The sequence below is a fragment of the Nerophis lumbriciformis genome, linkage group LG18, assembly GCF_033978685.3.
Source record: "Nerophis lumbriciformis linkage group LG18, RoL_Nlum_v2.1, whole genome shotgun sequence".
Classification (NCBI taxonomy): domain Eukaryota; kingdom Metazoa; phylum Chordata; class Actinopteri; order Syngnathiformes; family Syngnathidae; genus Nerophis; species Nerophis lumbriciformis.
This window is the reverse complement of record NC_084565.2, coordinates 6,330,627-6,343,640: the sequence shown is the minus strand read 5'-3', so window position 1 is coordinate 6,343,640 and position 13,014 is coordinate 6,330,627. Positions and strand designations below refer to the sequence as shown.

The window sequence follows — 13,014 nt, the reverse complement described above, 5'->3', positions numbered from 1 at the left end:
TAGAGAGACATATATAGACATATATATATATACACAGGTAAAAGCCAGTAAATTAGAATATTTTGAAAAACTTGATTTATTTCAGTAATTGCATTCAAAAGGTGTAACTTGTACATTATATTTATTCATTGCACACAGACTGATGCATTCAAATGTTTATTTCATTTAATTTTGATGATTTGAAGTGGCAACAAATGAAAATCCAAAATTCCGTGTGTCACAAAATTAGAATATTACTTAAGGCTAATACAAAAAAAGGATTTTTAGAAATGTTGGCCAACTGAAAAGTATGAAAATGAAAAATATGAGCATGTACAATACTCAATACTTGGTTGGAGCTCCTTTTGCCTCAATTACTGCGTTAATGCGGCGTGGCATGGAGTCGATGAGTTTCTGGCACTGCTCAGGTGTTATGAGAGCCCAGGTTGCTCTGATAGTGGCCTTCAACTCTTCTGCGTTTTTGGGTCTGGCATTCTGCATCTTCCTTTTCACAATACCCCACAGATTTTCTATGGGGCTAAGGTCAGGGGAGTTGGCGGGCCAATTTAGAACAGAAATACCATGGTCCGTAAACCAGGCACGGGTAGATTTTGCGCTGTGTGCAGGCGCCAAGTCCTGTTGGAACTTGAAATCTCCATCTCCATAGAGCAGGTCAGCAGCAGGAAGCATGAAGTGCTCTAAAACTTGCTGGTAGACGGCTGCGTTGACCCTGGATCTCAGGAAACAGAGTGGACCGACACCAGCAGATGACATGGCACCCCAAACCATCACCCAACCATGCAAATTTTGCATTTCCTTTGGAAATCGAGGTCCCAGAGTCTGGAGGAAGACAGGAGAGGCACAGGATCCACGTTGCCTGAAGTCTAGTGTAAAGTTTCCACCATCAGTGATGGTTTGGGGTGCCATGTCATCTGCTGGTGTCGGTCCACTCTGTTTCCTGAGATCCAGGGTCAACGCAGCCGTCTACCAGCAAGTTTTAGAGCACTTCATGCTTCCTGCTGCTGACCTGCTCTATGGAGATGGAGATTTCAAGTTCCAACAGGACTTGGCGCCTGCACACAGCGCAAAATCTACCCGTGCCTGGTTTACGGACCATGGTATTTCTGTTCTAAATTGGCCCGCCAACTCCCCTGACCTTAGCCCCATAGAAAATCTGTGGGGTATTGTGAAAAGGAAGATGCAGAATGCCAGACCCAAAAACGCAGAAGAGTTGAAGGCCACTATCAGAGCAACCTGGGCTCTCATAACACCTGAGCAGTGCCAGAAACTCATCGACTCCATGCCACGCCGCATTAACGCAGTAATTGAGGCAAAAGGAGCTCCAACCAAGTATTGAGTATTGTACATGCTCATATTTTTCATTTTCATACTTTTCAGTTGGCCAACATTTCTAAAAATCCCTTTTTTGTATTAGCCTTAAGTAATATTCTAATTTTGTGACACACGGAATTTTGGATTTTCATTTGTTGCCACTTCAAATCATCAAAATTAAATGAAATAAACATTTGAATGCATCAGTCTGTGTGCAATGAATAAATATAATGTACAAGTTACACCTTTTGAATGCAATTACTGAAATAAATCAAGTTTTTCAAAATATTCTAATTTACTGGCTTTTACCTGTATATATATATATATATATATATATATATATATATATATATATATATATATATATAGACATAGATATAGATATATAGATATATAATAGGGTTGTCCCGATACCAATAATTTGGTACTGATACTTTTCCAAATAAAGGGAATTACGACAAAAAATGTCAATTTTGGCTTTATTTTAACCTTACAAAATAATAAACATATGTTTCCTATTGCACTCAAAGAACAATTTTAGAAGGTTGAAATATAAATTAAAGGGCATTACACACATTGTGTTTTTTTTGTTGGTCTCAAATAACAAATTTACACTTTTCCGTAATCAAGAATTAGATTAGAATATAATTTAAAAAAATCTTAACATAATATTAAATTATTTATGATTTATGGTTGCCAATCCTGGTCTGTGCTTTAAGACAAATACAATTATTAGTAAGTACTAAAGATAAAGATTTGGATAAATGTACTCAGATAAACCATGCAGCAGGTAAAGCACACATTTGTTGAATATAAAACACAAATTGTAGCAATTTGTTACAAAATTCAGTCATTTTACTTGCATTAGTTGACGTTAGATGGGCGGTCTTAACTCCGCTAATGTTTGGCATCAAGCCAAGCAGCTTTGTGCGTGTCTATGTAGCTACATGTTATGTATCTACATGTTACGTATCTACATGTTACGTATCTACATGTTACGTATCACCATGTTACGTATCTACATGTTATGTATCTACATGTTACGTATCTACATGTTACGTATCACCATGTTACGTATCTACATGCTATGTATCTACATGTTACGTATCTACATGTTACATATCTACATGTTACGTATCTACATGTTACGTATCTACATGTTACGTATCTACATGTTACATATCTACATGTTACGTATCTACATGTTGCGTATCACCATGTTACGTATCTACATGTTACGTATCACCATGTTGCGTATCACCATGTTACGTATCACCATGTTACGTATCACCATGTTACGTATCTACATGTTACGTATCTACATGTTACGTATCTACATGTTGCGTATCTACATGTTGCGTATCTACATGTTGCGTATCTACATGTTGCGTATCACCATGTTGCGTATCACCATGTTGCGTATCTACATGTTATGTATCTACATGTTACGTATCTACATGTTACGTATCACCATGTTACGTATCTACATGCTATGTATCTACATGTTACGTATCTACATGTTACATATCTACATGTTGCGTATCTACATGTTGCGTATCTACATGTTACGTATCACCATGTTACGTATCTACATGTTATGTATCTACATGTTACGTATCTACATGTTACGTATCACCATGTTACGTATCTACATGCTATGTATCTACATGTTACGTATCTACATGTTACGTATCTACATGTTACGTATCTACATGTTACGTATCTACATGTTACGTATCTACATGTTACGTATCTACATGTTACGTATCTACATGTTGCGTATCACCATGTTACGTATCTACATGTTACGTATCACCATGTTGCGTATCACCATGTTACGTATCACCATGTTACGTATCACCATGTTACGTATCTACATGTTACGTATCTACATGTTACGTATCTACATGTTGCGTATCTACATGTTGCGTATCTACATGTTGCGTATCTACATGTTGCGTATCTACATGTTGCGTATCTACATGTTGCGTATCTACATGTTGCGTATCACCATGTTGCGTATCACCATGTTGCGTATCTACATGTTGCGTATCACCATGTTACGTATCTACATGTTACGTATCTACATGTTACGTATCACCATTGTTACGTATCACCATTGTTACGTATCACCATGTTACGTATCACCATGTTACGTATCTACATGTTACGTATCTACATGTTACGTATCTACATGTTACGTATCTACATGTTACGTATCTACATGTTACGTATCTACATGTTACGTATCTACATGTTATGTATCTACATGTTACATATCTACATGTTAAGTATCACCATGTTACGCATCACCATGTTACGTATCTACATGTTGCGTATCTACATGTTACGTATCTACATGTTACGTATCACCATTGTTACGTATCACCATTGTTACGTATCTACATGCTGTGTATCTACATGTTACGTATCTAAATGTTACGTATCTACATGTTATGCATCTACATGTTACGTATCACCATGTTACGTATCTACATGTTGCGTATCTACATGTTGCGTATCTACATGTTGCGTATCACCATGTTGCGTATCTACATGTTGCGTATCACCATGTTGCGTATCACCATGTTACGTATCTACATGTTACCTATCACCATTGTTACGTATCACCATGTTACGTATCACCATGTTACGTATCTACATGTTACGTATCTACATGTTACGTATCTACATGTTACATATCTACATGTTAAGTATCACCATGTTACGCATCACCATGTTACGTATCTACATGTTGCGTATCTACATGTTACGTATCTACATGTTACGTATCACCATTGTTACGTATCACCATGTTACGTATCTACATGCTGTGTATCTACATGTTACGTATCTACATGTTATGCATCTACATGTTACGTATCTACATGCTACGTATCTACATGTTACGTATCTAAATGTTACGTATCTACATGTTATGCATCTACATGTTATGCATCTACATGTTACGTATCTACATGTTGCGCATCTACATGTTGCGTATCTACATGTTGCGTATCTACATGTTGCGTATCTACATGCTGCGTATCACCATGTTACGTATCACCATGTTGCGTATCACCATGTTGCGTATCACCATGCTGCGTACCTACATGTTGCGTATCTACATGTTGCGTATCACCATGTTACGTATCTACATGTTACGCATCACCATGTTACGCATCACCATGTTACGTATCACCATGTTGCGTATATTCACGTTACGTATCACCATGTTACGTATCACCATGTTACGTATCACCATGTTACGTATTACCATGTTACGTATCACCATGTTACGTATCACGTTACGTATCACCATGTTACGTATCTTCATGTTACGTATCTTCATGTTACGTATCTACATGTTACGTATCTACATGTTACCTATCTACATGTTACGTATCATCATTGTTAAGTATCACCATGTTACGTATCACCATCTTACGTATCTACATGTTGTGTATCTACATGTTACGCGTCTACATGTTGTGCATCTACATGTTATGCGTCTAAATGTTATGTGTCTACATGTTACGTACAGTACCTACATGTTGTGTATCTACATGTTGTGTATCTATGTGTTATATATCTACATGTTGTGTATCTATGTGTTATGTATCTACATGTGTACAGCAGGAGAGCTGGTTAACTTATGAGAATAGTGTACGTGTTTGTGAGAATGTCAAGGTGTTGTCTGAGTGACGTCAGTGAGTGAGTGGACGAGTAAAGAGAGAGAGAGGGAGCGCATGCACTGCTCAGTAGAAAAATTAATGGGTCCGGTTGTGTCCTGTAAAACTAATAATAATGCAACCAGAATGTCCCAAATCGGCAGCCTCAATTCTGACCGGAAAGCGGAGCTTAGCAGGCCCATTGTAAAGTGAAGGGTTAACCCCGACAAAAACATGGACCCTGAAGGGAACGTCTTCCCAGTGCTCCTTGACGACAGTCTGCACCGGAGCCGAACAGCAGGACAGGTTAAACGACGACATTATTACCTGTCACTATTTACATTTCTTGTGCAGATCTGAATGTCTATTATTTAAATGTTAACCTAAGTTGAAAGCAAAGGTGCTAATACTAATCGCCACATTAGGCGAGGCGTGTTTTAAAACAACACTTGAAGCCCGTTGCTTCCTTGTTTAAAGCGCCACCTTTATTGTTAGTTTTGAAGCCCAAATACCTCCATATTGTACTTCATCACCCGCGGAATTGTCGTTTTTTTGCCATTCTTCCTCTTCAAGATGTTATTGTTTGTATGCACTTTGTGTGTGCGTTTTGACACACTCAACATCATGCGCCTCGGCTCTGGAGTCACCGCCGCACAGCACCATGCAGATGAAAGAACGGTACCGGTACTTTTCAAAGGCAGTATAATACCGATTTCAATCAATTAGTATTGCGGTACCTTATTAGTACCGGTATACCGAACAACCCTGGTATATACTGTATATGTCAGAATAATTGTATCTAAGTTATCACAAAACCTTGTGTTACATTGAGTTCATCTCACCCTGCGAGAGGACAAAAGCTGTCTTCGATCTTACCAAGCAAAAGGCTTGTAAAACTCCACTGTGTAGGATGGGGAGCGACATGAGAGGGTCGATTTCTTTGATGCACTGTAATCCACAGGAAGATTTTGTCTTTACCCGAGATCTACAAAGCGGAGAGGAGGCAAGGCCTGACCTCCCTCCAGGGACCTTTTCTTTGAACTGTTTTGTAACCAAAGGCAGCGGCTGTTTACGACCCCCTTCCTCTAGAAACAGCTGTTGCCATGTAATCAGGGAAAGTCCAAATAAAAGAGGAGGCGTACAATCTTTCGTCGGAGCGTGGTGAGACACTGTACAAGGGTACAGTGTCGACGCGTTTCTCCTCAATCGAGCTAAATTGAATTCTGTCTCTGTTTAATTCCTTGCTTCTTGTCTTGTTTAATAGATGTCATCAGTGTTTGAACCTGACAATATATATTATAGTTACTGCCTTTGGCCCCCAGCCACATTTTTTTTAGCCCAATGCAGTCCCCAAGTCAAAAAGTTTGGACAGCCGTGCTACAAAAAGTATGCGTGGACATGCTCACTCACCCATGAAGCCCCCCTTGGCGATGCTGACGTACTCTTTGTTTTTCTGCAAAACAAAGCCTTCAGTCAGCTTGGTGGAAGTGGACTTCACAGCCCGCTGAGTGACTCACCTGCAGGAAGTGGGCCAGCACCATGTTCATGTACATGTCCTCCTCCTCTCGGCCGCTTCCCATGAAGCACAGGTGCTCTCCGCTGGCGACGGAGCCCGACTCCAGAGACTGCTTCTGGGCCTCCAGGAGAGACTTCACCGAGAGGGCGAACTCTGATGGGTTCTGGAGCATCTGTAGAGACACATGGGTGTGACGAAGCTCTTTGGTCCTCAAGCAGAAAACACTCACAAGGTCCGAATCCAGGTGGAAGGCCGTGGACAGGTGCCCGGCGTTGTACTGCTCGGCCGGCCTGCAGTCCACCACAAAGAAGCGCACTCCGTCCTGGGGAGACAAGTCCAGTACGGGCACATGTTAGCTCGTGCGTGTCAAGAAGCTCAGAGCGTTGGAGCTGGGGGACCTGCTGCAGCTGGTTGGCCTGCAGGATTTCAGGGACAGACACGGGGAGGCACAGAGCCTGACTCAGGTCTATGTCCTCCTCTTTCAGAGCCACCAGGCTGCTCCCAAACAGGTTCTGGTTCATCTGCAAGGAGTGGAGAAGAGTCACTCAGCATCAGTGCCGGCCAGCATCTCCAGAAAGAGGAGTCCCACCTTCCTGAGCGACAGAGGGGTCTTGCTCTGGTAGTACTGGGCCAGAGAGAACAGATCCTCGATGTCTTCAGCTTCCAGCCGGGATGGAGAGTCTTCCAGCATTTCTGCCAGCAAAATGACACATCACACCTCACACCCAGTACAAGACATTTACGGACAATAAGACATTTTTTCCCCTCGCTTTGCACCCTGCAGCTAATTTATGGGTCTTTTTTCTCCTCCACCCCCCAAATAAAGAAATGTATTCAATAAATAAGAATAAAAAAATAAAAATCAGTCAAATAAGTACACCTCAAACCCAGTACAAGACATTTACGGACAATAAGACAACATTTTTTCCCCACGCTTTGCACCCTGCAGCTAATTTATGGGTCTTTTTTCTCCTCCACCCCCCAAATAAAGAAATTAATTCAATAAATAAGAATAAAAAAATAAAAATCAGTCAAATAAGTACTCCTAAACCTAGTACAAGACATTTACGGACAATAAGACGACATTTTCCCCCCACGCTTTGCACCCTGCAGCTAATTTATGGGTCTTTTTTCTCCTCCACCCCCCAAATAAAGAAATTAATTCAATAAATAAGAATAAAAAAATTAAAATCAGTCAAATAAGTACACCACAAACCTAGTACAAGACATTTACGGACAATAAGCCGACATTTTTTCCCCACGCTTTGCACCCTACAGCTAATTTATGGGTCTTTTTTCTCCTCCACCCCCCAAATAAAGAAATGTATTCAATAAATAAGAATAAAAAAATAAAAATCAGTCAAATAAGTACACCTCAAACCCAGTACAAGACATTTACGGACAATAAGACAACATTTTTTCCCCACGCTTTGCACCCTGCAGCTAATTTATGGGTCTTTTTTCTCCTCCACCCCCCAAATAAAGAAATTAATTCAATAAATAAGAATAAAAAATAAAAATCAGTCAAATAAGTACTCCTAAACCTAGTACAAGACATTTACGGACAATAAGACGACATTTTCCCCCCACGCTTTGCACCCTGCAGCTAATTTATGGGTCTTTTTTCTCCTCCACCCCCCAAATAAAGAAATGAATTCAATAAATAATAATAAAAAAATTAAAATCAGTCAAATAAGTACACCACAAACCTAGTACAAGACATTTACGGACAATAAGCCGACATTTTTTCCCCACGCTTTGCACCCTACAGCTAATTTATGGGTCTTTTTTCTCCTCCACCCCCCAAATAAAGAAATGTACCGGTATTCAATAAATAAGAATAAAAAAATAAAAATCAGTCAAATAAGTACACCTCACACCCAGTACAAGACATTTACGGACAATAAGACAAAAAAATGTCCCCTCGCTTTGCACCCTGCAGCTAATTTATGGGTCTTTTTTCTCCTCCACCCCCCAAATAAAGAAATTAATTCAATAAATAAGAATAAAAAAATAAAAATCAGTCAAATAAGTACTCCTAAACCTAGTACAAGACATTTACGGACAATAAGACGACATTTTCCCCCCACGCTTTGCACCCTGCAGCTAATTTATGGGTCTTTTTTCTCCTCCACCCCCCAAATAAAGAAATGAATTCAATAAATAATAATAAAAAAATTAAAATCAGTCAAATAAGTACACCACAAACCTAGTACAAGACATTTACGGACAATAAGCCGACATTTTTTCCCCTCGCTTTGCACCCTGCAGCTAATTTATGGGTCTTTTTTCTCCTCCACCCCCCAAATAAAGAAATGTATTCAATAAATAAGAATAAAAAAATAAAAATCAGTCAAATAAGTACACCTCAAACCCAGTACAAGACATTTACGGACAATAAGACAACATTTTTTCCCCACGCTTTGCACCCTGCAGCTAATTTATGGGTCTTTTTTCTCCTCCACCCCCCAAATAAAGAAATTAATTCAATAAATAAGAATAAAAAAATAAAAATCAGTCAAATAAGTACTCCTAAACCTAGTACAAGACATTTACGGACAATAAGACGACATTTTCCCCCCACGCTTTGCACCCTGCAGCTAATTTATGGGTCTTTTTTCTCCTCCACCCCCCAAATAAAGAAATGAATTCAATAAATAAGAATAAAAAAATTAAAATCAGTCAAATAAGTACACCACAAACCTAGTACAAGACATTTACGGACAATAAGCCGACATTTTTTCCCCACGCTTTGCACCCTACAGCTAATTTATGGGTCTTTTTTCTCCTCCACCCCCCAAATAAAGAAATGAATTCAATAAATAATAATAAAAAAATTAAAATCAGTCAAATAAGTACACCACAAACCTAGTACAAGACATTTACGGACAATAAGCCGACATTTTTTCCCCACGCTTTGCACCCTACAGCTAATTTATGGGTCTTTTTTCTCCTCCACCCCCCAAATAAAGAAATGTATTCAATAAATAAGAATAAAAAAATAAAAATCAGTCAAATAAGTACACCTCACACCCAGTACAAGACATTTACGGACAATAAGACAAAAAAAATTCCCCTCGCTTTGCACCCTGCAGCTAATTTATGGGTCTTTTTTCTCCTCCACCCCCAAAATAAAGATATGTGTTCAATAAATAAGAATAAAAAAATAAAAATCAGTCAAATAAGTACACCTCAAACCCAGTACAAGACATTTACAGACAATAAGCTGACATTTTTTCCCCTCGCTTTGCACCCTGCAGCTAATTTATGGCTCTTTTTTCTCCTCCACCCCCAAAATAAAGATATGTGTTCAATAAATAAGAATAAAAAAATAAAAATCAGTCAAATAAGTACACCTCAAACCCAGTACAAGACATTTACGGACAATAAGACATGTTTTTCCCCACGCTTTGCACCCTGCAGCTAATTTATGGGTCTTTTTTCTCCTCCACCCCCCAAATAAAGAAATGTGTTCGATAAATAAGAATAAAAAAATAAAAATCAGTCAAAGAAGTACACCTCAAACCCAGTACAAGACATTTATGGACAATAAGACGACATTTTTCCCCCTCGCTTTGCACCCTGCAGCTAATTTATGGGTCTTTTTTCTCCTCCATCTCCCAAATAAAGAAAGTAATTCAATAAATAATAATAAAAAAATAAAAATCAGTCAAATAAGTACACCTCACACCCAGTACAAGACCTTTACGGACAATAAGACAAAAAATGTTCCCCTCGCTTTGCACCCTGCAGCTAATTTAAGGGTCTTTTTTCTCCTCCACCCCCCAAATAAAGAAATGTGTTCAATAAATAAGAATAAAAAAATAAAAATCAGTCAAATAAGTACACCTCAAACCCAGTACAAGACATTTACGGACAATAAGACGACATTTTTTCCCCTCGCTTTGCACCCTGCAGCTAATTTATGGGTCTTTTTTCTCCTCCACCCCCCAAATAAAGAAATTAATTCAATAAATAAGAATAAGAAAATAAAAATCAGTCAAATAAGTACACCTCAAACCTAGTACAAGACATTTACGGTAAATAAGCTGACATTTTTCCCCCACGCTTTGCACCCTGCAGCTAATTTATGGGTCTTTTTTCTCTTCCACCCCCCAAATAAAGAAATGTATTCAATAAATAAGAATTTAAAAAATAAAAATCAGTCAAATAAGTACACCTCAAACCTAGTACAAGACATTTACGGTAAATAAGCCAACATTTTTTCCCCACGCTTTGCACCTTGCAGCTAATTTATGGGTCTTTTTTCTCCTCCACCCCCCAAATAAAGAAATGTATTCAATAAATAAGAATTTAAAAAATAAAAATCAGTCAAATAAGTACACCTCAAACCCAGTACAAGACATTTACGGACAATAAGACAACATTTTTTCCCCTCGCTTTGCACCCTGCAGCTAATTTATGGGTCTTTTTTCTCCTCCACCCCCCAAATAAAGAAATTAATTCAATAAATAAGAAAAAAAAAATTAAAATCAGTCAAATAAGTACACCACAAACCTAGTACAAGACATTTACGGACAATAAGCCGACATTTTTTCCCCACGCTTTGCACCCTACAGCTAATTTATGGGTCTTTTTTCTCCTCCACCCCCCAAATAAAGAAATGTATTCAATAAATAAGAATAAAAAAATAAAAATCAGTCAAATAAGTACACCTCACACCCAGTACAAGACATTTACGGACAATAAGACAAAAAAATTTCCCCTCGCTTTGCACCCTGCAGCTAATTTATGGGTCTTTTTTCTCCTCCACCCCCCAAATAAAGAAATGTGTTCAATAAATAAGAATAAAAAAATAAAAATCAGTCAAATAAGTACACCTCACACCCAGTACAAGACATCTACGGACTATAAGACAACATTTTTTCCCCACGCTTTGCACCCTGCAGCTAATTTATGGGTCTTTTTTCTCCTCCACCCCCCACATAAAGAAATGAATTCAATAAATAAGAATAAAAAAATAAAAATCAGTCAAAGAAGTACACCTCAAACCCAGTACAAGACATTTACAGACAATAAGCCGACATTTTTCCCCCACGCTTTGCACCATGCAGCTAATTTATGGGTCTTTTTTCTCTTCCACCCCCCAAATAAAGAAATGTATTCAATAAATAAGAATTTAAAAAATAAAAATCAGTCAAATAAGTACACCTCAAACCTAGTACAAGACATTTACGGTAAATAAGCCAACATTTTTTCCCCACGCTTTGCACCTTGCAGCTAATTTATGGGTCTTTTTTCTCCTCCACCCCCCAAATAAAGAAATGAATTCAATAAATAAGAATAAAATAATAAAAAACAGTCAAAGAAGTACACCTCAAACCCAGTACAAGACATTTACGGACAATAAGACAACATTTTTTCCCCTCGCTTTGCACCCTGCAGCTAATTTATGGGTCTTTTTTCTCCTCCACCCCCCAAATAAAGAAATTAATTCAATAAATAGGAATAAAAAAAATAAAAATCAGTCAAATAAGTACACCTCAAACCCAGTACAAGACATTTACAGACAATAGGACAACCTTTTTTCCCCTCGCTTTGCACCCTGCAGCTAATTTATGGGTCTTTTTTCTCCTCCACCCCCAAATAAAGAAATTAATTCAATAAATAAGAATAAAAAAATAAAAATCAGTCAAATAAGTACACCTCACACTCAGTACAAGACGTTTACGGACAATAAGACGACATTTTTTCCCCTCGCTTTGCACCCTGCAGCTAATTTATGGGTCTTTTTCCTCCTCCACCCCCCAAATAAAGAAATTAATTCAATAAATAAGAATAAAAAAATAAAAATCAGTCAAATAAGTACACCTCAAACCTAGTACAAGACATTTACGGTAAATAAGCCAACATTTTTTCCCCACGCTTTGCACCTTGCAGCTAATTTATGGGTCTTTTTTCTCCTCCACCCCCCAAATAAAGAAATGAATTCAATAAATAAGAATAAAATAATAAAAATCAGTCAAAGAAGTACACCTCAAACCCAGTACAAGACATTTACGGACAATAAGACAACATTTTTTCCCCTCGCTTTGCACCCTGCAGCTAATTTATGGGTCTTTTTTCTCCTCCACCCCCCAAATAAAGAAATTAATTCAATAAATAGGAATAAAAAAAATAAAAATCAGTCAAATAAGTACACCTCAAACCCAGTACAAGACATTAACAGACAATAGGACAACCTTTTTTCCCCTCGCTTTGCACCCTGCAGCTAATTTATGGGTCTTTTTTCTCCTCCACCCCCAAATAAAGAAATTAATTCAATAAATAAGAATAAAAAAATAAAAATCAGTCAAATAAGTACACCTCACACTCAGTACAAGACGTTTACGGACAATAAGACGACATTTTTTCCCCTCGCTTTGCACCCTGCAGCTAATTTATGGGTCTTTTTTCTCCTCCACCCCCAAATAAAGAAATTAATTCAATAAATAAGAATAAAAAAATAAAAATCAGTCAAATAAGTACACCTCACACTCAGTACAAGACGTTTAC

At 38.1% G+C, this 13,014-nt stretch overlaps 1 protein-coding gene across 3 annotated transcripts in view; it reads right to left on the bottom strand.

Annotated features, from left to right (window-relative positions):
* tbc1d23 (TBC1 domain family, member 23) overlaps positions 1-13,014 on the bottom strand; it is a 72,840-nt gene that overhangs the window by 36,876 nt on the left and 22,950 nt on the right. For 2 of the 3 annotated variants that reach the window (XM_061977542.2, XM_061977543.2), the window contains exons 8-12: positions 7,088-7,191; positions 6,897-7,019; positions 6,728-6,820; positions 6,500-6,670; positions 6,393-6,435 (exon numbers count right to left, since the gene is read on the bottom strand). In XM_061977542.2, coding sequence (XP_061833526.1) covers positions 6,393-6,435; positions 6,500-6,670; positions 6,728-6,820; positions 6,897-7,019; positions 7,088-7,191 — 534 coding nt within the window. Of the gene's footprint in view, positions 1-6,392; positions 6,436-6,499; positions 6,821-6,896; positions 7,020-7,087; positions 7,192-13,014 lie in introns of all 3 variants that reach the window. The other variant, XM_061977541.2, reaches the window with a different exon arrangement.